Below are 27,204 nucleotides of genomic sequence, written 5' to 3'. Positions count from 1 at the left end.
TAAACTTCAAATTATACTTTTTTGTATGCGATCTTCCCAACCTTTTCTATTATTTATAAACTTCTAACATCCCTGGACTCTAGTAGCATTTAATGTGCTTCATGTCTATACTGGTTATTTTGGTTTATAATCACATATACTGCCCTGCAGCTACTTCATATTGTTAATATTTCTCCCAGCCTTCCCAAAGGGACATGTGGTCTTTTACCAGGGTAATTATGCATTGGGGAAAAGGAAATAATCAAGTCTTTTGGGGACTACTATAAACTGGTTCTGAACTCACACTAATTCCAGGAGACCCAAAATGTCACTATGGTCCATCAGTCAGAAAAGGGGCTTATGGAGGTCAGGTGATCGATAGAATTTAAGCTCAAGTTCATCTCACAGTAGGTCCTGTGTGTCCCTGAACCCATCATGTGGTTATTTCCCCAGTTCTGGAAAGCATAGTGGAATAGACAAACTCAGCTACTGGCAGAATCACCACTACTTACTTAAGTGTTTAGTAAGTAGTTGGTAGTAAGTAGTTGTTTCACCAAGACATAAATTCTGTAAAGAGATTTTGCTCATATTTTTTCTAAGTAAAGCAACATGTTTTGAAGATAGTTACATTTTTCTAATTATTGACATATCTATACCTTCTTGTAATCACTTTACAAATGAGACTGAAGCCAAAGGCTGAATATTAACATCTGAGCTAGAGATTTTCTGCTGAATTCAGAAATGATCTAAAAATCATCTTGGGTCATTCTGGTTTTTTAATGCTGTTATTTACTATTTCCTTCCAAGAGTTCAAATACTTTCTAGTTATATTCTCTTATTAATAGCCTTTTAGTTACAGAATTGAGGCAAAAAGTATATCTTAAAATTAGATATCTCACCGTACGTCAACATGTTGAGGATTTTCCTTTTGACAGTGAGGACAAAAGTATGTCATTCTGTTATTCTCCCCTAAGCGACACACGGTTATTTTGCAGCAGCACCGACCACAATTAGGGCGCTTGTAAACCTTAAAGTGTTTAGAGACAATCGATCCTGCTTTACGACACTAAAAGCAAACAAACACATAACATAACATATCATGTTATCTACAAAACAGTGTTTCTAAGGAGCCAAAGATAAATTAAAAGTCATTTCTGAAATAACTTTTTAAAAATTTATATGTTTATACATGTCCATATAATCTTTTCTTTCATCTGAAATAAAAATATTGACAAGATTCAGCAATATTTGTTAGATTTGTGTGACATAATTATTTAATAACTTATTAGTACTCAAAATTATTCTTTGCATAGCTTTATCCACTTATCTAAATGAGATATAAGAGTTCTATAATTATCTTTTGTGCTTTTAAGTTTTTTAATTAAACATAATTATGTAGTTAAAACAAAAAGACTAGATTAGCTTTAAATCTGATTATTTTTAGAACACTGAGGCTGTTTATTTTGTTTCAACAGACAAAAAATTTATTTCTAGGAAGAAAATTTAACAAGATCATCTTCTTTGTTGACCTGACAAAGGAGAGTTTTTAGTTTTTAATCTTATAGATTCACTAAAAAAGAAAATAAAAATTCAAATGTCATCCTAGCAAAGAACATGTTCCATTTTGGTATAAGTTCAATTTCAAAAGACATTTGATATTCTGTCTCAGTTTTATTCTGCTAACATACATTTAAAGCTTCTGCAAAGAGAATATTCTGAGTTTATATCAGTAGTGTAAAAACTTAAAAGCCCAGATATGGCTCACCATATATAAACTGAAAGTTACACAAACAGCTTACGTTAATTTAAACAAAGTACTGAAATAGCTAACTTAATCTGGGCAGAAAATGGGTAATTGTCTATAATTATCTTTCCTTGGAAGAATAAGCAAATACATGTAATATTAAGTAGCCATAAAAACTCAAGGCAGATATGTAAAGTAAGAGGTCCATTAACATATTTGGCCAATTAATGAATCCTACAATACCTGCCTTTCTAAACATAGTCAAAATAGAAATTTTGAATACAGAAAATGGACTGTGGAAAAAAAAATGTGTGATACTTTAAAAGATAAAATGTGTTCATCAAACTCTACATGTGCATATATATAACTTTCAAAATTTACGGTTTAGCAAGTGGTAGAAAATGCTATTATCCCATTTTACGGATGAAGAAACTAAACCTAAAGTTATCTAAATAATCTAAACCACATAAATAGTAGTGGCAAAATCTGACTGAACTGAGGTCTATTTAAAGTATTGAGTCTGTTCCTGTAGGCTTCCTATATTTTACTTTTACATGTCCACAAAAAGAACAAGAGCCTAAGTTAAACGTTATCATAGCTGTCCCCAATTGAGTATAAAGATAATTTAATATAATTATAGTTGGAGAAGTTTGGATGACCTCTGACTTCAAATTTCAAGATTTTAATTAGGCCCATAACATGTCACTCTCCCTTACTGTACTTCTATACTCTCACCACTAGATGGCTATACACAGCTTTTAACATTTTTTTTTTTTTTTGGTATAATCCAAAGGGAAAGAATTGACATTTTACATAATTAGAAAATTTTTGCTCTTACCCTGTAAAAAAGAATGCTGAAATCATGTATCATTTTCACAAGGTGATGGATCTGTTCATCTGTTAACTGACAAACCTTAAAAGAGAAAAAAGACCGAGGAAAGTTTCATAATTGGTTCATTACTGTAGAAAAATACCACTTGCCAGTTCTAAGAGAATTGTAAATAGATTTAAAATATATTCATATCTTCTAGAACTCTATCATATATATACTTGGTGTGGTTTTATCTTTAAGTGATAGGATTATAGATAAAAAAAATTCTTATTTATAAATTTTAATTCTAAACCCAAGCATTTATTAACTATCGCTTGTGTATCTGACATCTTCGAAGTCTGTCAGCCACCTTGAAAATCTTGCTAGGTTTGCAAAAAAAAAAAAAAAAAAAAAAGATAAAAAAGAAAGAAAGAAAGGAAAAGAAAACAGAAAGAAGGAAAGAAGGGAAAAATAGGCAGAGGAGTAGATGATCATTAAGGTCTCTATCAAGTTTTAAAAAGATATAAAATACATGTATTAATATCAAAGTAATTGTTAACCTATGGAAGAATTTTTTGTGATACAGCCTGGCATAAATCTCAGTGTTACTCTTGCAGAGTTAATGATCATTTGGCACACGTGGTTTCAATAGCAATTTAGAACAAATTCTGATGATTTATCCTTATGCTATGTATATGTACATACAATAGAAACTAATTTATCAATTACGATAAAATCTAAAGTCATCTAAGCAATGAAATCACTCTAAAAGTATCATTACATATTTTTCAAATTATTTAAAGTTTAAAACTTATGTACTTCTAAAATACATTTATTTCTTTCCATATCTTATATATTATATTCAGTCACCTTGAAATGTTAAACTGCTTTTTAAATAATTGTGCATTGCTTTTAGAGGGCTAATAGCTAAGCTTTAAATCCCCAGACATTATGGACAAATGATCTTTTACTAGATGAATGAATGGCTGGATGTACAGATAAAAAGTAAATTATCAGTTTATCACAGATAATAATGATATTCTAGGTAATAATACTTTGAGTTCTTTTTTTAAAAAAAAATTTCCATTGAGGTGATTTTAAAAAGCTTATTGTTAAAATTCTGTTTCATTTTTCCCATATTACAGAAATTTGACTAGCTTGTTCCAAGAGTCAAAAAGCAGAGGCTAATCTAGAACTATCATTAACTGCTCCTTTGAAAACTTACTTCCTACTGGTTTGGAATTTACAAAAACTAGAAATAACTACACAAAATAAAAAGGTATCTTTGGATTCACGTAAAAACGTGATCAATGGTATAGAGAAAATAAAAAGCAAAGCAAGTTATGGAAGAGTAGGCAATGAAGGGGGAGGAGGGGATGCATGTAGCAATTTTAAACAGCGTGGTCACGGTTGGCCTCACTGAAAAGTTGGCATGAGCAAAGACCCCTGAGGTCTGTTGGGGAGAATATGTTACTACGATATAGATTTAAGTGCTCCATCTTGGTCTCTTAACAGTATTTAAAAATATAGATGTTGTTTTAAAAATACTTATAACCTACTTTAATTGCTGGGTGGAGACCACTGTCAAAGAGGGCTTCGTTTTTGATGATGTTGCCCACCCCAGGCAACACTTTTTGATCCATTAACACATCACAGAGCATCCGTCCTGTCTGCTTTTTAACTTCCCTTTCCGCACTTGAGAAACTAAATTTAGGTGAACATACATCTAATTCTTCCATCATTCTTATCCTCTGCTGGCTTTCTGTTGAGTTTCTAGAGAAAGGAATATAAAACACATTAATCCTAAGTCTGGTTACAACTTCACAAAGGGTCATTTAAAATGAGCTTTGATAGAAATATAAACACTTCATGCTATTCAGGGTATAAGAGTTATACAGCCAAACTGTGAAGACCTTAACAAACTATGCTATTTAAAGGCCCTTTTAAAATGAGATTTTCTCAATTATAAACTATTTTTAAATATTTCACTTATTTACTTATTTCCATGTGATATCCCAAACCAAAATGCAGATCTAACTTAAAGACTTGCAGCTGAAAGATTTTTATTTATCTCATATTTTATTTTATTATTTTATTTTTTTACCTGAGTTTTATTTTATTATTTTATTTTATTATTATTATTATTTTTATTTATTTATTTTTTTACCTGAGTTCTACCGATGAGTCGAAGAAACAAATCAAATCCTTGGTGAGCTGCACTTTCAACACAGGAGAATTTCTATTTTTATTTTTATACTCAAGTGGATTAATCATGATGGAGCCTTTCATTCCAAAATGAATCCTGCAACAAAATCAAACCCATTTCTGAATGGCAGAAAGTATATCATGTATCAAATTCTTGTTCTTTCTCTTTACTTTTTGGATTATAAGCAAACAAATGTCAGTCAGGATAGGCACATTTAAAGGGCAAATAATGGTAGCTAACATTATATATTTTTCTGTTATGGCTTTGTTATCTTCATAAAACTAGAAGATAGGACAATCAGTTTTTCGACCCACAAATAAAATAAGTTCTTAGAGAAATAATAAGGCCTCGAAAATAAGCCCAAGAAAATATACCCGTTCTTTTTTTCTTGTCATGTGAAATATCTTTTGTTCACAGAACAGTCTAGTGTCTCTTAGTTTTTTCTCAAATTCGAAAGCTTGAGATGAGATGAAGTTAAATTTAAATTGCCTATAGTTTGTGTTTTTATAAATTCTACAAAGCCACTAACATTCAAAGTCCTTATTTCTAGCCACAATGGATTAAAAATGTTTACTCTTTCCAAAACGATATCTACAGTTTGAGACACTCTTTTCTTCTCCCTGCTTTGGGATACACAATGAAACAATGTTTTGCAAAATGTTATGCATCAAAAAAAAAAAAAGACAAGTCAAAATGATATTGTCTTCAATTCTTTTAGTTTTCTTCTATCTTTCCATGTATTGAGAAAAAGGGATTTATAAATATTTACGGTTAAGTTGAAAGCCACAACACAGTGATAAAAAATTCATAACCTTTCAGTTTTTATAGGATTGATTACCATGTCCAGTTAAAAAAAAAAAAAGGAAAGAAAGTGGTTTTGTGAGACCTCTGATGATGAAGATCAAAAATGATTCTCAAGATGAAATACTGTGTTCTGCCTTTCAAATCTTTCTCCTTATAGCTTCGTTGAGTTAATAAATATGGCTCTTTTGGCAGCAAATGTTACTGCTCTGTGCTTCTAATTCCAAAGCACTATGTTATAGCATTGTACAAGGTTAACCAGTCTAACTTTAAAAATGTGGGTTTTAAACTCTGTGTGCCCTACTATCAATCATAAAAGCATTTTACATGCCCATAGTTCTTGACAGGAAAAATGTGTGCCTGTAAGTACTCCATAATTTAGTTTATGGAGGTTCAACCCCAGTGAAAGGTGTACAACTGTCATGCCCGAAAGCCATCATATCTAAAATCTTTTCAGCTGCATGGCTCATAAAATAGATTCTAAATCACTTTCTATAATGAAACTGCATCCACATAAAAAATCTCAAAGGTTAAGACCCAATTCAAATGTGGAAGTAACCCCAACAAGAACCCTGAATCAAATAAGGATGACTTTTTTGGTCTTATATATAAATCTATTCAATTTAGAAGAAAATGTCCGTAAAATAACTATTTTTATTTTATTTTTATTTAATTTTTATTAAATAGCTAAATGTTATGATAACTGAGTCCTGATAAACTAACAAATTTTGTTTATTGTTAAGTACCCTTTAGCGAAAACTCAGTTTCATGAAAATTTTCGAGGCACAGTAAACACCTGTACTGTTACAACAATTGCCATACTGATCTTTATAGATCAGGACAGAGGCTCATATTACATTTACATATAAGAGTTAGATTTGCTTTTCAAGATTCCTCATTATAACAACTTAGTTTAGGAAAATTTTTGTTAGATCCTCATTTTTATCTCTTGATCCTCTTAAGCTCCCTCCATCCCCCAATCCAGTTGGCTATTGAGATCACTCACTCTACATATATGACTACTTGCCTATGGTGCGCATTAGGCCCAGCCTGGAGCAGTCTGTGTCCCTGCCTTAGACACAGCTGATTCAGGAACGAACACCTGAGTCACACTGGATCCATTAGAATTCCAGCTGGATTCATTGGAATTCTGATGAATTTATGGATTTCAGATACAGAGAAGTCAGTTTCTTGTAAGTTTTGAGAGATCTAATATGGGGGCTGTCTATGGAAATGTTTCCCAACTTAGACACCAGAGAAGCCATGAGTGAGGCCTGTCTGCAGAAAGGAAGATGACGGCAGATTCCAGTGAGAAACAGTCAAGAAATGCAGAGTCTTCTGAACATTTAGTCTTTGCTCCCAGTTCTCCCTGAAGCCTGACTACAGTATCTTTGGGGATCATAAGACACCCTAAAGTCTTAAAATAAATAATTATTGAACTTTTTTGAATCGGGTTTCTGTCATTTGCAACCAAAATTCTAATATAAAAAATTGCGTCCAAATAAAAATTGAAGTGATATTAAGAAACTCCCTATAGTTAGAAATAACTTCCCCAAACAAAGCAATACTATTTGAAACATCAGTCACATTCTTCCAGGCTACCAGAACATTCTTAAGCAGGCATGGGAAGCATAAATGACAATATGGTCACAGGTATATGTTAATGACAACTGCACATTGGTAATAGGGCAACTGCTTATAAAAATTATCAAGTGATCAAAGTGTCCTAGGGATAATAAAGAGTGTAAAATAGTTGAATAGCACGATTGTAAAATTTATGCTAGGAATTCAAAGAAAGAGGTTATTCAAAGACATGGTCTTATGCTAAAAAGGAAAAAGAGTTCTACTTCTACTTAGAATATAGAAGCTAAAAGTGAATATAGCTCCCACCCTGACAAGGAGAAAAAAAAAATCACATTGTTTACAAAAACACTTAAGCCCATCAGAGACATGAGGTTGCAGGCAGCTAGGTGAGCTAAATTCCCATGAGTGACAAGACTTCCATGGAAAGACAGACATACAAATTGTCACACCTGTGGCAGAGTACAGGAGGAAGAGACAACTATCGTAAAAATGGATAAGAAGAAAACAACTAAAATTCTCAACTAATTTTTAAATATTGAATGTGGCTTGCATGACAGTTCAGAATCCCTGGTGCCCCAGACACAAGGAGAGTATGCACTCACTATAAGCTCTTTTCACCGGGCGTCCACCAGTTAGTTGCACAAGAAAAAGATGAGTCATGACAGGGGACCTGAAAGAGCCATCCTTGGTGGCATGGTACCTGTCTGCATAAAACCCTGTCTGCTCAAAGATGTCTCTCATGCGAGGCAAAAGTCTTGAAAAGTCTTAAGCTGCTGTAGCTGAGGGAGAGGTACAAACAAAAAGCCATCTGTCCCTGAAGGAGTAACAGGAAACCTCCTGCCCACACTGAAAGTTTTGCACCAAGTGACAAGCATAAGCAGTCTGCCACTCAGAAGGGCAGGAAATCCTTCACCACCAGGCCCAAGCTAAGTGCACTGCTGCTGAGGATGAGCACAGGCAGAAACCATCTGTACCCAGGGGTGAGGCAAGGACTCAGCTTTGGCGCAGAATCCTGCAGTGATGCAAGGACACATCTGTTCCCACTGGGAGACAGGAAAGAAGCTCGCTCTGACTTGAGAGTCCCTCCTACACATAAAAGGAAGAGTTTGGATGCCCAGGGGAGGAGAGTGGCACTAGCCCTGAGAAAACTGCCACCTGAGGTCCACGTGCACAGGGCTTGCCTGAGAATCAGGCTGCTAGAAGGGTCAAGAACCTCCATTTTTCCCCATCATGAACCTCTCAGTGAGTAAAAGGCAACAGCAGTCTACCACTGTAAGGAGTGGAGGTGGCAAGAGTGTGGAAAGACGCCCTTATGACGCGAATGTGCAGGGGCTGCTGAGAGCTGAGAGTGGAGCAGAAACACAGAAAAATCACCTCAGCCTTACCAAGCCACACTCAAGCCATCAAGGAGCAGTAGCAGCTGGAGTTTTTGATGCCACTGATGCACTGAAGGCAACTATAACAACAAAACCCAAACCAAACTCAGCTACTTACTGGACTCACTCAGCCCCTACACTAATGTCCCTATAGAAGAAGCATTATGACTTTGGGGCTTAAATATTATTTACCTCAGTCTCTATTGTTCTTATAAATGTGATATTTGTAATTCAAAAAAATTATGAAATAAAAAAGATAAAAAAAATCAATGTGAAGAGATAAAGTAGTCAGCATAGCCAGATCCAAAGATCTCCCAGATGTGAGAACTACGAGGCAGGTAATATAAAATCAATTTAAACATTAAAATTATTAATTGAGAAAACCACGCCAGGTAAGCCGGCTATGATAAGGTCCCCAGCTTTCACAAGTATTATAGTGCTATGTGGATTTCACGTTAATGTGTTTCCAGGCTTTTATAACCTTGTATAGAGGTGTGAATAAACACTACATGATCAGAGCCAATGTAGGCCATGAACGGGTCATTCTCTTTTGCGTGACCAGGTGCAGATGCCTTTGCTTTCTATTCATGGTAGATTTCTGTATGCCTTTAAAGTGGATATTAAAAAGCGCCAGTAACCAAGACCTAGCAAATCTGCATCTAGGAATTTTTCTTAAGAAAACATCAAAACGGTAAAGGATGTGCACAAGGATGTTAACTGCAGAGTTATTTATTAGAGAGAAAGAAAAGGAACAATGTTAATCAGTATTGGTTGATTTAAAATGACAGATACATATATTGGAACACTGCACACATTAAAAATTATGATGAACATATATATTTTGACATTGACCAATACAATATGCATATTATGTAAAAAAAGCTAAATATAAATTAAAATTCCCATTCATATAAAAATTATAATATAAATATCATATATGTAATCCATGTATGTTTAATATAAACTATGTGTAAATATGTGGTATATATACAATATATTTTATCTATGATATTTACAAAAACTGTTAAGAGTGGGGTTTTTCTTTTTTTTTTGGTATAGAAATTATGGGTGGTACTTATTTTTTCCTTTAGACTTTTTGGAACTATCTTAATATTGTACAATTGGCTTATATAGTACTTTTAAAATAAGGACAAAATTGCAATAAAACGATGTGTATATTGAAAAGAAAGAAGAAAAAGATAATGGGAGAATGAGTGATCTCGTAGGCTGCAAGTACAGAAGGGAAATTAATGAATAAGGCAAAGATTTCCATAATATCTCCAGTTACATAGAGAAGCATATGGTTATTGACATAGAAAATAAAAGTTATTGTTTCAAAAGCTAAAAATGTTTAATTTTCTGCGTGTAGATGTGGTCAGATATATTTGTTTATTTAAAATTGAGGTATAATCAACATATAATATTACAGTAGTTTCAGGTGTACATCAAAATGATTTGATTGAAATAATCATAATAAGTCTAGTTAACATCCATCACCTTACAGTTACAAAAAATTTTTTTTCTTGTGATGAAAACTTTTAAGATCTACATTCTTAGCAACTTTCAAATATGCAGTACAGTATTGTTAACTACAGTCACCATGCTGTACATTATATCCTATGACATTTATTTTATAACTGGAAGTTTATACCTTTTGATAATGGTCAGCTTTCTTAAGTTCCAAGTGACAGAGACTCAACCAAAAAGGTTAATGCACTAAGGAATATTTAGTAGCTCATGGAATCTTAGGAAGGGCTGAAGAATCTAACTGCAGGAAAGGCAGGAAAAAGTTGGATCTCAGGAATAGATAGAATAAAAAACTAAAATGACTCTGAGATCCTTTTTCTGCCATATGCAGGCTGATTTTATTTTCCAGCACCTCACGCTGTCTTAACATGGCCATCTGCCAGTTCTAAAGGCCTCACATCTCCAGGTTTTCTCTATATCACAGAGAACCTAACTTTCCTCATTCTAGACAAGAAAGTCTCGTGAAAGAACTAAGATTGATTCAATGAACTGTGTATGAGAAAGTTAGTAAGATTATATTAAATTCAACTTGAACTCTGGATTATTTTGGCCAGAAAACCAGCTTCCAGAAGGAATGATGTCCCGAAGGGACAAGTAGGGCAGATAAACTGTAGGTACTTACTACTCTAAAGTATAGAATTTAGTTTAGAATTTTTAACACACTTCATATTTGCCTAATATGTTATATGACAGTACAAAAACCATGTCTAAACTCTAAACTGTAAAACCTTTTTGTAAGTAGCATCTAATGGATTCCATAAAGACTGTTTAGAAAACTAAAAAGAACTATCACACTATCTCTTGCATATCTGTTTAGAGGATCATATTTCTTAAATGCAATAAATTACAAAATTGATAATATACAAAGCTTCTCTAAAATGTCAAAGCCTCTAAAATATTTCAGATATAGTTCCTTAGTATGTTTGATAATTGCAAAAAATTGGAGTCATATAAATCACAACTAGAAATAACAAAGTGATTTGGAAAGAAAGATTCATTAAAAATATATTCTTTTAAATGTTAGCCCAAGATGTAACAGCTGTGTTCATTTTGATTGAAAATGGCAGCTTGTAGGGTGGGTGTGTCTGGAATAGACTTGCACACACCACATAGCATTGGCAATGTATGCACACACAGTTCAAAGAGATTATATTTGGTATTCGTATTGTGAATGTATAAATTTATTTGTGTTTCTTTATTTTTCAGTTCACTCTAATGAGTATTTGTTACATAAATAACAAAAAATTAGAAATGGCTTTTGTTTTGTTATAGATGAAGAGCTTTTGTAAAGTGTTCAGAAGTAGTATAAGTATTAGTCATATATAACACCACAATCGTGCTCCTAAAATAAATGTCTATCAAATAATTTGTAGTATTCTATGGCACTATTATGAGCACTTGAGCACTATGATACATCTTTTGGTAATAGAAATAGTCACTCTCTAATTTGTATCTTTCTGAAGTGTGGATTTTTAGGTGGCAGAGGCTCTTACAGAGGGATATCTTGTATTCTACTTTTATAACAAATGAACCCCAGGAAGATTCATGGCCTGCCTGGTAAGATACACTCAAAGCCACAAGCAATTTTAATTGTGAAAATCTTTGCCTTAAGGGAAAACTGTAAGCGATCATTAAGCACGTTTCCTGCTATATGCTTTCTAAATTGCAGTCAGGTCTGGTGGGTAGAAAACTGAAGTCAAAAGTAAAGACAACATTTCTATTTCACGCTCGCAGCCCTTCAGCCTTACACAACAATCACATTTCTTTGACAGAGTCATCCATTCTCCTAAGAAGCATTGGATGGGTGTGCATTTTTTTTTAACATATTAAATTGTGAAAGTTGCTGCTGTTGATTTTAGGTTGCTCAGTTCACATTCAAACAGCTGATCTGCCATTGACCTTGAATTGTTGTATCAAACAGTCGTTAAAGCTATACGAAATTGAAAGGAAGCAACCATTACACTTCCCCCCAACCATATACTGAGATACTCACTCTCCAGGGATGGCACCATTTTGCTTAGTTTGAAGAGGCAACTGCCCTTGTTCAGAACTTCACTTCCTGACTGCCCTGTACTGAGTGATGATTCCCCATTATCGGTCTGGTGGGGAACACTTGATAAAAACACCTGTCTCTCACCCTGCAGAAATAAATCTGCAGCTAATACCAGAGAATCAATAACATATCAATGTTTTCAACTATCCTTACATGAATTCCATTATGTCCTACTCCGTTCAGAGTGAAGAGTTTTCAGTCACATCAATCTACTACAATAAGGCAACCTGCAGTAGGTCACCAACCACTGCATGAACTGGGAGATATACGTCAATGTTATCAACTCCAGACACGAAGTGACAGTGTTGTACAAGGACAGCAGGTACTGACAATGAAGAGAGAATGCCTCCAAGGAAAAACAATGATATAAACTCTGAAGTGTTCTAAACTTGAAGTAGATAAATAACAGCAATAAATAAAATCAAGTCATCTCTGATTATCTCATAATATAGTTACATATTATCTCTTTTGTGACCATTATTTACCTTCATTTAAAAGTATGGGGTCCAGTTGCAGGATTTTTTTTTTTTTAATATCAATATCTTAAAAAAACCATTAAAGAGATTCAAAGAAGCAGTGCCAATCTTTATAGTTTGCAATAGCTTAGGCTAAACTCAGAGAAAGACTTAGATTTTATAGACATATTAATCCATGGGCCTTTTTCATTTGCCTGCAAAAATTAAATAGGTGATCTGACAATTACATACATTATGACATCTTTATCATTAAGTCAATTGAGGCAGCAAATTGCATGACCTTTTTTGCCAACACATTAGCAATGAATTTCCTTATATAAGCACTGTAAAAAAATGGAGAACCTGTTACTTCTGTGAAAAGTTTTTTAATTCTATAAATAAGTTCCAGTTCTGTCCAAGACTTCAGAGAAAAAAAGAAAGACAGAAAAATATAAACATCTAGAGATACATTTAAACCATGCTAGGAGCTGTCATAAATATAAAGAAACTGATGTCAATAATGCAATGAACCTTTGGTGAAAACGAGAGGGGAGAATAGCTGCATGGGGAGTTTAAAAAAGAGCAAAGCAGAGCTGTGTTACTCTAATATCTCTAGGAAAGCACTGAGAGCCTATCAAATTTTTTTTTAAAAGAAATAAATTGACTAGCCCTCCAAGTAACGATGACATCACAATTTATTCTTCTGCTTATTGCTTTCCATGATAGAATCTCAACCTCTTATACTAGAGCTCTCTTAAAAATGGAGTACTTTCTACATGATTAAATGTGACACCTGGCAAACTGCAGGAAAAGCCTTCTACTCATCTTTAAACATAGAGATAAGACATATTGTACAGGCTTATCTTACCGTAAAGCTTTCGGCCCAAAGTACATAAAAAGCTCTTTCCCCAAAGTTTCCACGCCACTGTAAAGGTGTCCATTAAACAGTCTCAAAGAATTCTGGCTGGAGTCTTTATGATTATTCTGTGTAGCCTAGTAGAAAATACATACACACATGTAAACACACACAAACTTAAACAAAATTACAATTTAATTCTTAAACGTATTTATACGACTTCCTGTCCAGGTGCATCCCAATGAGAAGAATCATCTTCAACAAGTCAAGTAATATAATTAGCAGTTCAAATATATTTTGTCAAATTACTATGCAATCATTTAAGAAGAGAGGCTCCAAAAATACAATCAAAATGAGTTTCTTCCAGGACCATATAGCTCTGCACGTGTGAAAAGAAAGCACAGAAAAATGACATGAATGTTTTAAAACCAACAACTAGGATACAGTCTTCCACTTCCAGAGTGTAGCCAAGGTTCCTGGAAGAGCTCTCAGATCACAACAGCTACAAGGGGTAGACAAAGTATGAAAACAAAATATTCTGACCTGCAATGATGAACTTAAAGCCAGTAAGAAATCATAAGAGGTTGAAAAGCAAGGAAAAGTGGGAGAGAATTGCAAGGGTAAGCAGTGCCCTGAAGCCAGCTCTTGTCAGAGAGGCATTTGCTGGACTTAAAGAATCAGTTTCAGTTTTCACGGTTTTGTGGTGTGTAGAGAATCAGATATAAAGCCTGAGACCCCACTAAGCAGAGGAACCAAATATCAGGCCTGCTCCTCTTTCCTGCCTAACATAATGTTAAGAATAAAAGAAAATGTAACCCACTACCTGTTCCCTGCATCGCCATGCAAAACCAAACGCCACATTGTTAGGATTACAATCAAGGTACCGAACACTGTAAAGAAGACCAAGGTTATTATAAACATCCAGTATCAGTCCCTCTGTGGCTGAAGGAGAGAAATGGGTTGGGTTTAGATACTGGTAATGCTCTTTTTCTCAAGCTAGGCAGTATGTACACAGGTGTTCTCCATACCATTTTTTATTCTTGAGATACGTTTTATAAATATCTAATTTGCACTCAAAGTATAATAAAATTTAAAACTATTATAAATGTATAACTATTGTATAAGATACAGTAGGTATATATATTTACACATTAACTCTTAATCTAAGGTAATATCTGCGCATACTTCTTTTATTTTCCTCAAATAGACCAAAGGATTCTCAGAAAATCTAGGATGAAATCTTGGTGGAGATGGGGTGATGGTCGGGTGTCAGGGAGATAATTATAAAACAGCTTTAGATATAGTTCAAGAGCAAATTCCAACTTTATCTCTACTTATAGTAGGATGATATTGTTCAGTGATACTCTAAATTTTGGTTTACAGATACCTATCATTCTAAATATTTAAGATGCTATGTTCATCTACATATCATCAAAAGACATAACTATAGTATTTAGTTCAAAGGGATAATAGTTATTTAAAAAAGTGATAACTGCCAGGGACTGAATTGTATCCCCTGAACCATGCATATGTTAAAGCCATAACCCTAATGTGACTGTATTTGAAATAGGGATTTTAAGAGGTAATTAAGGTTCGATGAGATCATAGAGTGGGGCCCTGATCCAATAAGATTAGTAGTATCCTTATAAGAGACACCAAAGAGCTTACTCTCTCCCTCCTGTATGCTCAGAGGAAAGGCCATGTGAGAAGAAAATGGACTTTTGCAAGCCAAAAAGAGAGCTTTACCAGAAACCAAATGGGCCAGAACCTTGATCTTGGACTGCTAGCCTACAGAACTGTGAGAAAATTAATTTCTGTGTTTAAGTGACCAAGTTTATAGTATTTTGTTATGGCAGCCCGAGCAGAGTAAAACAAGAACAGATACTATTCTTTCACTAAATTCATTTGCAGTTGAAATGGCTACAGTCAATGCCAGAATTTCCCTGAAGTTCAGGGAATTGGCTTTATGTCCCTCCTTTGCATAATAAGAACTGGGGAATCCATCTCAGGCCCAGAGTGACCAATAAACAAATAAACAGGAGTGATTATAAATGCCAGCCTTCCTGTTCTACACAAACCAGAAAAAGAACCTGTGGGAGACCCTGACATCAGGAACTATAGATCCATGTCACCATGTCCTCAGAACAATTGCCTCCAGTTTCTCTTCTCTTCCTTGGATGAACTTGAGGGCTTATCAATGATTATCAAGCACTGGCATGGCAGGCTTGAGTATTCACTTCAGTGAGAAGAAAATATTTCATATTTGCCTTGTTTTTATAAATGAATCTGTTAGAGCACATGTTCCCAAGCCCCAGGCCAAGGACCTAACAGTCTGTGGCCTGTTAGGAACCAGGTCACACAACAGGAGGTGAGAGATGGGCCAGTGAGCAAAGCTTCATCTGTTATTTGCACCTGCTCTGCCTCGCTAGCATCACCACCTCAGGTCCGCCTCAAATTATCAGGCATTAGATTCTCATAGGAGCACCGGTCGCTGGTGCTGAAAAGTTTGGGGACCGCTGTGTTAGAGCCTTGAATTGAGACACAAAGAGAGTCTAGATGTTTTATTGCCTAACAAGACTTTACTCCACCACTTACATACACTTCAAGTCAAGTGTAAATTAAGATAGTAGGTTTCAATGTAGGTTTCCATAATAACCAACTAGGAGGTAAAACATTCTTATGAACGTCCCTGGTTACTTTTAAGATGATGATATACAGATCAGATATAGATGTTATGAATAAACTTTGCTTCAACATAGGTTAGGTTTTATGTTTTTCGGATCTCAAATTTAAGGTCTTGGGAAATTTAAAACCTTCATTTCTGAATTAGTAGTTCAGAGTCTTGTTTCCCCACCATGCCAACGTCAACAATTTCTTATCCTCTCCCAATAGTCTTTATAAGTGACTGGTTTTAACCATGCCCTCTGAGTCCTCTGGCTTCTGTTAGGGTTCTCAGCAGAGGCTGGGTGAGGAATCTGATCCCATTTCATATGGACTTTCCCAGCCACCATTGTAGCTTTGCCTCCTTCTTGAATGGGAGTATATTTGCCGCTACTGTCATTCTGGTGCTTTAATCTCCCTTAAATCTTTAAATCTCCCAAGTTAAATCTAAAACTCACTTCTACCAAAGTTGTTGAAAAAGGCCAGTATGTACACTCTGTCGGGCCTCTCAACCCTCCCCCTCCGGCCCTCAACCCCCTCCACACACAACCTCCTCACCTCACCCCCCACTTTCCAACACCAGGAACATTCCCCTTCTAGGAGATAAAGAGCCCTCACAGCCTGTGCTGGGTTTATTGCCTTGCAAGGGGATATCTTTTCCAGTTCCAGGCTTGATGCACACTTTTATGTTCTGTTTAAACACCTGCATGGCAATGGCCCTCGGGCATGTCCTCTGCTTTCAGACCGCAGTGGGAGGGCTAGGGTCTTTCTACTGCAGCACAAAGTGAGGTGCGTGCAGTCACACTGTTCATAGCCTCTGTGGATCAGACCCACTGGCCACGGGGAACTGATGCATTGTGAGGGCCCGGATCTAGGGCGTTCTCTCTCCTCTTGCTGTAAGTAAACGCTGTGTCCTTGAACCTGGTATGCATGTTGTCTTTCCTCAGCAACTTGGAATCGGGCACTGGCTTCTTCTAGTGGCTCTTATTTGCCTTTTAACCTCGGCCGCACTCACGTTACATTCTATTTTCTTAGGCACAGCCTCAGCACCAATGAATAGTGGATCGTAATACCTGACTGGCTGATTGAAAACATCTCTGTCAGTTGCCACATCACTGTTTCTCACTGAACTGCCCTAAATCTAAATGCTCCAACTTGCTACCTCCCAAAATGGGAAACCACATGACTAAGTTGCTCTCCCTCAAGACTTCTCTGTCCCTGGCCCAGACCTCTTTTCCTCTACTTAATCCTGACTTTACTGTGTCAGAAGAAGAGCTCCTGGCAAAAAGACAAAGGAGGTAACCTTGAATTAGACAGTGCTGTCACAACACCTAACAAAACAGTAAATGAGTCCCAATTGTCTTATGTGAAGTCTGCTCATATTGCTAAATTAACAGCTTTAACAAGAACTTATACCATTTAGTGTAAAACTCTCACAATTAACATCTATCATTGTTCATGTCATTCACTTGGCTGTGTCTACAATTTTGACATTCTCTGACAACAAAGGTGCTATATGCCATCTGGAAAGACACCCCTGCTCATTAAAAATGCACCATTCATGGTTGTGTGATTGGATCCACTCATTTTAGAAAAGTTTATTGACCTTCCACTGTGTTTGAGGCCTTGTTCGAGATTCTGGGGATATATCCATGAAAAAAAAAAAGCAATGAAAAACCCCCTGCCTTCATAGAGTTTACATTCCACTGTGTGTGTTGGGGTGGGGGGAGAGCAAGCATTAAACAGCATAACAGTAATATGAGATCATTTTGAAAAGAAATTGAGGTGAGAGAGATCAAGATTAGGGGAGGGTATAGCAGGCTACAATTTTAAATGGGACAGTCGTAATCTCACTGAAAAATGATATTTGAGCAAGTCTAAAAAGTTGTGAGCGAACCACATCTAGGCAACAGAAAGGGTGATGCACATGCCGTCTGGTGGAGTGTCCTGTGTACCGAGGAACAGCAAGCGGGCCTGCAGCCAGAGAGCTCAGAGCACAGGGGAGACAGTAGACAGACGAAATTTAACACAGTAAGAATCAGACCATGGACTGGCTTTCCTCTGACAGAAATGAGGTGGAGGAAAAACATGATCTAAATTACTTTTCAAAATGCTCTCTCTGGCTGCTGGGTAGAATTGTGGCTACAGGGATCAAGAGTGGAAGCTGGGAAAGACCTTAGATTATGCAACAATCCAGAGATGGAGGAGATCTGGGCGACCACAGCTGAAACATCCTCTATAACCAATGCTGAGAGGTAGGTGAAAAAAAAAATTATATCCAGGATTACTCCCTCAAGGCATCAAAATTATCTATATGCTCTCCAAATTATTGTCATCTATCAGAGGTTTTAGGAAGTCAGGTAGATCTAACCAGAGGAAATTTGTCTACTTAGCAAGAGAAAACCTCAGTGGCTGATCTTCCAAAATTTTATGCTTACTGGATGGCTTATTAACAAGACAAAGAGCAGTACATGCCCTTGTAAACAAATTCTGTTGTGTATCGCAGGATGAATCCAAAAATACAAAGGCCAATACACTTAAAATGCATAAGACCATTAAATCTCATCCCATAGCTGTCAGTGAAAAGTGAAACTTGTCCTGGCTGACAGCCTCAAAGGGAACTGCAAACCAAACCCTTCAAGGTGTAATATATATATGTCTTACTTATTTAACTAGTGTTTTACCCTATTCTCCATAATTAAAAATAACATACAACATCAAAAAAAGAAATGTTAAAACAGCTAGGAAATTAAAGGCTCTACGAATATTGAAAAAAGATGTTTATAGACGGATGAAGGTGACCATTACAGCATAGATGTCGGCAGAAGGGCAAGTAGAGGAATGGTCACAGGTAGAGAAACACTCGGTGGAAACCCACAGACCCGACACTTAATGACTTCAGTGCAGCAGAAACTGTTCGGCTACAGAAGCTGTAATGACCTTGGCTTGAATATGTTTGAGAATGAGTTTCTTAATACTCGATGAGGTGTGTTTGGAAATTAAAATGAAATGTTAGTATAACCTCTCCCTTGCTCACATATAGTTTGTAATTCTCATGGTACCAGAATTCCCTCACCTGAGAAGCAGAATGATCTTGAGGCTTTCTACCTAGCACAGGGTTTGCCACAACCGCTATCATAGAACTTACCACAATAAGTGACGCTTCTTTTTTTGTGACTTCTCACTTATTTGTCTATAAGCTTCTTGGGAACAGTAACTATGGTGTTCAACTAAAAGCCCTGCCTGAGAGCCTCAAACAATGCCTGGAAGTCAGTCAGCATTTGGGGGATTAATCAGATATTTCCTTCTTTACTTCCTAAAACTGAATGTGGCTTTAAAATACAGGCTCACTGTCTCCCCATCCACCATTCCCATCTTGCTTTACCTTTCCCAAATTTCTTGGCAAAACCTTCTACTCTATCATCTGTTTCATTGGCTTTGAAAATTATTAACACCCCTGTCTCTTATTTTCTAATTATCTGCAATGGAGCGAGGTTTAAATATAAGAGGACAGAATTCTCATGACCACCAAAACCTAGATGGAAGAAATGCTATATTTACCAGAATGTCCCATAAAGTAAAAAGAACTTTATGAGAAGGTTTAGAAAGGTATTTAGGAAGAGACTGATATATTTTCAGCAACCAGTCCTAGCATGCCACAGTTTTTATTAGAGATGTTTACTTAGCATTTAACATTTGCTTTAAAAACATCTATTCCAGTACTTCACTTTGGTTTTGAGGAAAATGACACATAAAGATCTTTTTATTCAGTTGTCTGTCATGCAGGCACTTGACCCAAGTCACCTGATTCCCAGTACACTATCATTTCTAAAATAAAATGCTCTGAATAATATATCTGAAATAAAACAGAATTTTCAACTTACGACTGACCATCTCAAGCACCTGCATATATTTTTAAATGATTTTTTTTTAAAAAACTTCCATTTTAGGGGAAAATTCTGGTATATCAGTGATGGCTTGCTGCACTTATTTTGAGAGCTATTGTATATAAATTGATACGTGTGATGAAGTGGGCAAGGCTTTGAAATAAACCTAAGATTTATGAGATAGTCACTAGTCCTACTGTAGAATCATTTCTCTGCGTATAAGCTTTAGCTGCCCAAATTCAAAATTTCCACAAGCCTATTGTCTTTGCTATAACTATACGCAATTGCCCAATAAATACTTGACTTTCTCATGTTGACCCTTATAATCCTGTTACTATATTATTTGAACATTTCATCCTTTTTTTCCTCCTGAAATAGAGACGAAAATCTCCTTTGCCACAATTTTAAGTATGATTGAGAAGGGTTCACCTTCCCATTTTCAAGTGGCTTAATAATATGAAATCGTCAAAACAACATGGATCTTCAGAGACAGCACATGACTTACTGTGCTGACAACCATTTATCCTGCCTATCCATGGGTGAAAAGAAAGATAAACTCTTCAGAATAGAATAAGACTTTTCCATAGATAAATTTTTCAACTCTAGTTATGTATTTTTTCACAAAGGAAAAAAAAAACCCCACCAAGTTTACTTTTCATAGTCTCTTCTCTTTTTTTTTTCTTACATACTTTTTTATTTCCTAATACAATACTTTTCTTAATCAGAGGTCACTTACCTACCAATTTAAACCATCAAAGAACCTAATTTTAAAATGGTCTCTAAGCACCAAAATAGAGGTCTTTAGGTCCATTCATCAAAACATAGTCTACAATTTTGTAAGAGCAGAACCTTCAAGCACTTACCCAGAGGCTAAATGCCTTGTACATAATTTGAGGGCACAAATGATTACAAACCCCTTTTGAGGAAATAGGGCATTTCTTGGACTAATGGGTCTGGTGAGAAAGCCCTAATCTGGGAGAAAAAGGAACAATTACCAGGACATGTCCTTTGTTAGGCACTAATCTAAGAGTTTTAGATGACCTCTAATATAATCCTGAGCAAATAAGCAAAAATTTCAGTCTAAGCACCTCTAGGTAAGGAATTAACAAAAGAAATGGAATTCAAATTCAAGATGAACAGATAGCCATGGAAAAATCACCTCCCTTAGCTTCCTCACCTGCAAGACTTAACCTGTTGTTGGTTATCCCTTGTTCCATGAGTCCATATAATTCTAAATGCTGGTAATAATGATCCTGAGCCATTAGGGAAAATCATTACCAGCATCCATTTACTAAGGTAAGGAAGTACGTGGTGCATGTTCTATAAAATTTGAAAACACATTTGTATTTAAAGGAATAAGCTTCATTCCGCTAGAAAATGAATCTCTGTGGATTAGCTCATTCCTTCATATAATGGCAAGAACATGAGCTATGATTTTTTTTTTCCTCTAAAAAGGGGAAGGAAAGAGGAAAACCTTTACTATGTGGCTTCCTTATTTCTTTATGGTAGGAATTTCCATGTAACATACATAACAAAATGCACATATTCATAATGACAGATTCTGAACTGAATTTATTTTTAAATCCTTAAGCATTTGTACTATTCAAAACTTTGCCTTTCTCCACTCATTCAAATGTTGTCACTCTTGTCATGACACTGTGAAAGACATGTAAAGATGAATAAGAGTACCTAGCATATTAAATATATGTATAAATTTTTAAGGAGTGATGGAATAGCCAGATGATTATGTTTCAAATGAAATGAATGCTTATAAATAAACACTGTTTTACATCCTGTTTTGTGAAATGAGATTGAAAACATATGCAGATTACACACCGATTTCACTAAAATATTGTATCCACCCAATAATTAAAATGGGAGGATTGACTCTTCACAGCTTATTAACCAGGCATGTTCATTTATATTCTAGTATTGTTTCTTACCATAAGGTTCCAGAAGCTCAAGCAGAGTTTTATGCAATGTGCTTACCCATTTGTATCATTTTATGCTGACAAGACAGCGGATCAAAACTCAGAGAAATAATTTAGTGCATACATGACTAGCAGAAGCTGGGGTCTTCTATGGCTAGGCTTCTTTCTTCAAAATGAGCATCAGTTGTCACAAGGAGGCATGCATTAAAGTGTGTGCTCTGTGAACTTCAAACTAGAGCAAAGAACAAAGAGCAAAGAGGCTGAGGAACTGGTTCATTACGGCAGTAACTACTTAGATGGGATTTTTTTGGTTGGTTTTTCGGTACAATTATTATCTAAAGTTTAAATCATATATTTTAAATGCTCAATTAATATTCATCTTTACTTCAGTGTAAAGAATATAGTATGCAGTTATTAACTTATTTTTAAATGCTGCCTTGTGAAAACCAGTGATTTCAAGGCAGTAGCAGAAATATTTAAATAGCTTCGACTCTGGTATAAATGCCTAGGAAACATGGGATCACCTGTTACAGTAATGAGCTAGAGGTTTGGGACAACCTACCATGTTTTGATGAAATTTGCTACAAATCCAACAATCCAATAATCCTCTAAAATGCAAAGGACTCTTCATGTTTACAAAGATAATTACTTCTTTAGACCAAAGGCCCAGAAAGTAAAGTCATGGCAAATTATTTAGAACAAAGAGATTATTAATTCCACATTGATTTTCAAATCTAGTTCCTATATAATTGGTATGGAATAGGTCTAAGGTTCCAATAGACTTATTCCAATGTTTAATTCCTCTTTACATCAAGGTATTAAGCATAACAGCTTTAAGTGTAGGGCTTTTTCTTTAACGGGTATGGTTTACTTAGTATTGTTTCCAAGTGATGTTAATAATTGCTCAACCATTAATGAAGCATTTGTATGACATTATCAAATTGCACACTTCTGTGAATTCTTAACATGGGAACGGAAGCCATTAGAAGAGAATTATCAGAGTAGGTAAACTGAACAAAACTAAAAATGGTGGTAGACACAGCCAAACACCGGAGTCAAAAAAAACTCGAGTTAATAAATCATCACTACTACATAATGAGCAATGTGGTGTTTCTGTCATTGAATTGGCCACTTCCCTACTGAATATTTTATAACTGAGAGGAGCCATGGTTGAGAGTGTAGGCTTGGGAGTGTGAAAGGAAGATCAAACCCTAATCAATCCCTTACTAGTCATGTGATCTTGGGAAACATTTAAATTCATTCAGAGCCTCACATTCCTCATTTGTAGAATCAGGTTAATCTTTTATTCTTTCTCATTAACCAGATAATATGTGAAAGTTCTTCAAAGGCACTTTATGCCTTGCCACTAGAGATAATCACAACAAATTTATTTTGGCCTAAATACCAATGAGATGATATCTACTTAATACATTAAATTGGATTCTCATAGCAGGAAATTTATCTTATTCATCTTTGTATCCCTAGGAACTAGCGTAAAACCTAACACGAACAATATTATTGTTGAATAATGTAATTTTGATATCCATAAATACATTCACGTCATATCCATTGCCATACCCATTGCCATACCCTACTGCCTCTATGTCCTAAGTAGCTATTCCATTCCCTTCTCTTCATCTCCACCACTGAACTCTTGTCTACTCCTGCAGACCTCTCCTGAGGGAGCAGTATCTGCTCTGGCTTTCCTCCAGTCTTTTATTTTTTTCTTTTCAAGGTAAAGTGAACTCTTCAAAGTGTAAATGGATCTTACCACATTTCTAAGACTTCCACCACTCCTAAGAAAAATACAAAGTCCTAACCAGGCTAAAAGATCTCTCCAATCTACCAATCCCAGTTCTGTCTTATTTCAGACTACCTGTTCCATCTCATTCTCCCTTTTCCAGCCACACTGATTTTCTTTTAATCCCTCATATATTTGAAGCTCTCTTCCTTTGCTCTCATTTTGCCTGAAGTATCCTTCTGCCAGCCAACCTCATGCACAGATGCTGCATATCCCCTCCCTGTCCTTCTTCATACCTCAGCCTGTTACTTTACCATCAAAGCTTTCCTTGACCTTCCTGTAACTCATTACAGAACCATGTTTCTCTCCTTTAGAGTACTTTTTAATTTACATGTCTTTATGTTGCTATTTAATGAATATCTGTGTATCTTCCTAACTAAAGTATAGGCTCCACAAGACCTGTTTGTTTTTGTTCCCCTGGTGCCTTAAGTATTCAAAATTTTGTTGAGTGATTTTTACAAACATTAATATTCTTAAGAGGCCACCCAAGATCCATCTCTGCAATATCCTGAAGAGATTTTGAGAAGCACTCTAATAAGAGAATAGGTACAGAATACCTACTGGCATATAAAATCAAAATAATAAAACACAAGGGCAACTGGAAGGAGATGCAAACTTATTATTTATCCAAGTTTGAAAAATTTTCTCAGACTTAGAACCTCATTTCTTTCAAGTTGTAAGCATATGTTAATTTTATAGCAGGCAACTTTTTCTTGCAGAACCAAAGGCTATGAGGAAGTTTTGCAGGAGAAATCGTAGTACAGCATAATATTGCGTGCATCCATGAAATACAATCATCCATACTTCTAAAGGGCTTTTAAAGCATGATGGCTTAATCAGAATATTTTTAGTACAAGTTATAAACTCTAACCAAATGAATATCACGCCATCTGCAATGAACGCCTGAATGGCAAGAAGCTGTGCTGCAATTTACTTTAAAAAGAAATAAATTCACTTAGGAGAACCAGAATTGGGTTTCACTTATCAATGGCAGCATATTTGGCAAGTGAGAAGCTAGAATTTCACGCTAAAAGCTTACTGTCTTAAAACTGTGAAGAAGAAAAAAAGTCAGAGGTTGCAGAGACTTGATAATATTAACAGCAGAAAAAGCAGCTATAGACCTAAGGAAACCATGTTTTGCTGGGTTGTAAAGAAGTTAGGCAAGGTGACATGAAATAAAATACCTTCGATCAATTCCTGCCTGGGCATCTGTGTGGCAGCCTTAGCCCTCAGCAGTTTTCTACTACGCAGGCGCGCTATCTCTCCTGTAAAGTCAAGATAAACTTTTGGGGGAAAAAAAGAGCCCCAGGGAGGCTGGACCACAGCAAAGAGATGACAATTTGGACCCGGGAAACCTGACGGGGACTTTATTCCATTTTCCCCTGCTAACCCCATAGCAAGTTTTAGGAGCGACTCACCTGGGAAGAGAAAGCAGCCACAGAGGCTGCGTGAGGAAAGCCAGGCACCCCAAGGCTCTGCAGAGCGCTTCCCTGCACGTCCGTCACCGCCTGGCCCGGGCGGACCCGCGCTCGAATTTTCTCTCCATTTAGAGTACAACCTGGTCCTTCCACCATCTCTCCAGGCGGAACTGCGGCCCACTAGTTTCAGGGCCGCTAGGAGAAATCTGATGGGTAACAACCTCTGCGCGGGCACTGGACTCTGCAGAGAGGACGTTCAAATCTCCCGCGCGGCCAGCCCCGCCTAGGCCCTGCCCAGGCCCCGCCCCGCCAGCTCCAGGCCTGTGAGGGCCCGGCCCCTGCAGCGCAGGCGCAATGCCTCACCCTTCGGGCTCCGGGTGTGGGATAAGTATGGTTGAAACGCTAGAGATGGTTAGGTAGAGCCCATCCAACCCTCTAAACTTTGAGAACAGAGGCCGTTGGGGCTTGAGGTACTCCAACTTTATTTTCTTTGCTCTGAGGTTATGTCCTTGTTTTTGAGCTACTCAATACATGCACATTTTGTAATCTTGTCTTCTTCTTCTGTCTTCAAATCCAAGATTGTCGCAATCTGGCAGGTCTCTGGTTTTTGAATGCCCTATTTGGACGTGGGTGAGAGGAGAGGGGCTCAGAGAAGGGTTTTAGAACGAGAAGCTTTAATTTTTTCTCTTATAGGTTTAGCATGTCTTAGAAAATGTGACTTTATATGCCAAATATATTTTAGTTCTGTATTAAAAACCCCTTCATTTTTTAGATAATTAAGTGAGCCCTACCCAGATTCATGTAACCATTCTGTTAGGGGATGGCCCGAGGTGAAGGCTATTTGAAATTGCTTTGTAAAAGACAGAGCTCTATATAAATTGGAGGGAAACGCATAGCTTTTCACATTTTCACAAAAATACATACATATAAATAAATGAAGCCAGTAATATTAAGCTTTGTAAATAATGACAAATCTATTCCTTTTTTAAAATTAAAATACGACACATTAAAATAAAATGCCAATTTACGAGTGATTTCATAAGCATATCACAGTGCTGTAGTTAAACCAGAAGAATACACCAAAAAATTGAATTAGAATATACTAAAGACCTGAATTCAAAATTTGAAAAATATTAAATCTTTCTCTTTGTGGTGAGAAATTAGTGGTTAAAAGTTAGTTGGATTAGGTTCAGGATTCTTTATACATTACTCCTTTGTTTAATTGTGATTTACTCTTCTACGTCGTTATTAAATATTCAATGAAGAGAGAATCCTAGTCCTTACAACACAAATTCAGTCATAATCTCTGCCCTTTGATGAAAGAAAGCTCACCACATCTTATTCAATTGTACCTTTTTAATTATTTTTTGCTGCCTGACAAATTATCTGATTTGTTATTTCAAAGATTCTGCAGGTCAGGAACTTGGCAGTGGTCTGACTGGGTGGTTCTGGGTCAGCGTTTCTCAGTCAAGATGTTGGTCAGGGTGCAGTCACCTAAAGGCTTGATCGTAGCTGGAAGATTCAGTTCTGAGATGACTTGTATAGCTGTTGATAGGAGGCCTTGGTTTCTCATCTGTGAGTCTCTCCATAGGGCTGCTTAACTGTTATCAGGACATTGCTGCTGACTTCCCTGAGAGTGTGTGATCCAAGAGAGAAGGAGGAGAAAGTTCTAATGCCCTTTATTACCTTGTCTCTGAAGGGACACACCCTCCCCTCACTACTTCCATTCATTAGAATTCAGTCATTCAGTATAGCCCAAAAGGGGTTAGGGGTAGGGAATTAAGCTTCATCCCTTGAAGAGAGGAGTATCCAATAATTTGTGAACATATTTTAAAACCATCACAATATTCATTAATTTGATTGATTCATCATGGACTTCCCATTTCTCTTTAGGTGTTGTCTACTGGTGTAAATCTGGATCATATGTAATCTTTAAGTAGGTTTACCATTCCCTAGAGAGCTAAGTAAGAGTTGAAAAGTAACACTGAAGACATTAAGAGACTTCACTGATGTGCCCACCAGGCCAAGCCAGAATTTGTTTATATGGGACTAGCTTCTTGGTCTTTTGATACTTGTCTTTGTTATCCTTTGTTACTTCCAATGAAGAGCAAAAT

The 27,204-nt window shown here is 36.2% G+C and overlaps 1 protein-coding gene across 2 annotated transcripts in view; it reads right to left on the bottom strand.

Moving 5' to 3' along the window:
- Positions 1–25,377, bottom strand: part of NEIL3 (nei like DNA glycosylase 3) — a 41,415-nt gene extending 16,038 nt beyond the window's left edge. The window contains exons 1-6 of one of the 2 annotated variants that reach the window (XM_039882595.1): positions 25,091–25,377; positions 13,405–13,529; positions 4,702–4,836; positions 4,094–4,307; positions 2,562–2,636; positions 879–1,045 (exon numbers count right to left, since the gene is read on the bottom strand). In XM_039882595.1, the coding sequence (XP_039738529.1) occupies positions 879–1,045; positions 2,562–2,636; positions 4,094–4,307; positions 4,702–4,836; positions 13,405–13,529; positions 25,091–25,246 (872 nt within the window). In that variant the 5' untranslated portion in view covers positions 25,247–25,377. The remainder of the gene's footprint in view (positions 1–878; positions 1,046–2,561; positions 2,637–4,093; positions 4,308–4,701; positions 4,837–13,404; positions 13,530–25,090) is intronic. The other variant, XM_039882594.1, reaches the window with a different exon arrangement.
- Between the last annotated feature and the right edge of the window lie 1,827 nt (positions 25,378–27,204).

Source organism: Pteropus medius, unplaced genomic scaffold, assembly GCF_902729225.1.
Source record: "Pteropus medius unplaced genomic scaffold, Ma_sr-lr_union100, whole genome shotgun sequence".
NCBI lineage: Eukaryota > Metazoa > Chordata > Mammalia > Chiroptera > Pteropodidae > Pteropus > Pteropus medius.
Note: the sequence above shows the minus strand (reverse complement) of the source record. Positions and strands in the feature narration are given on the sequence as shown.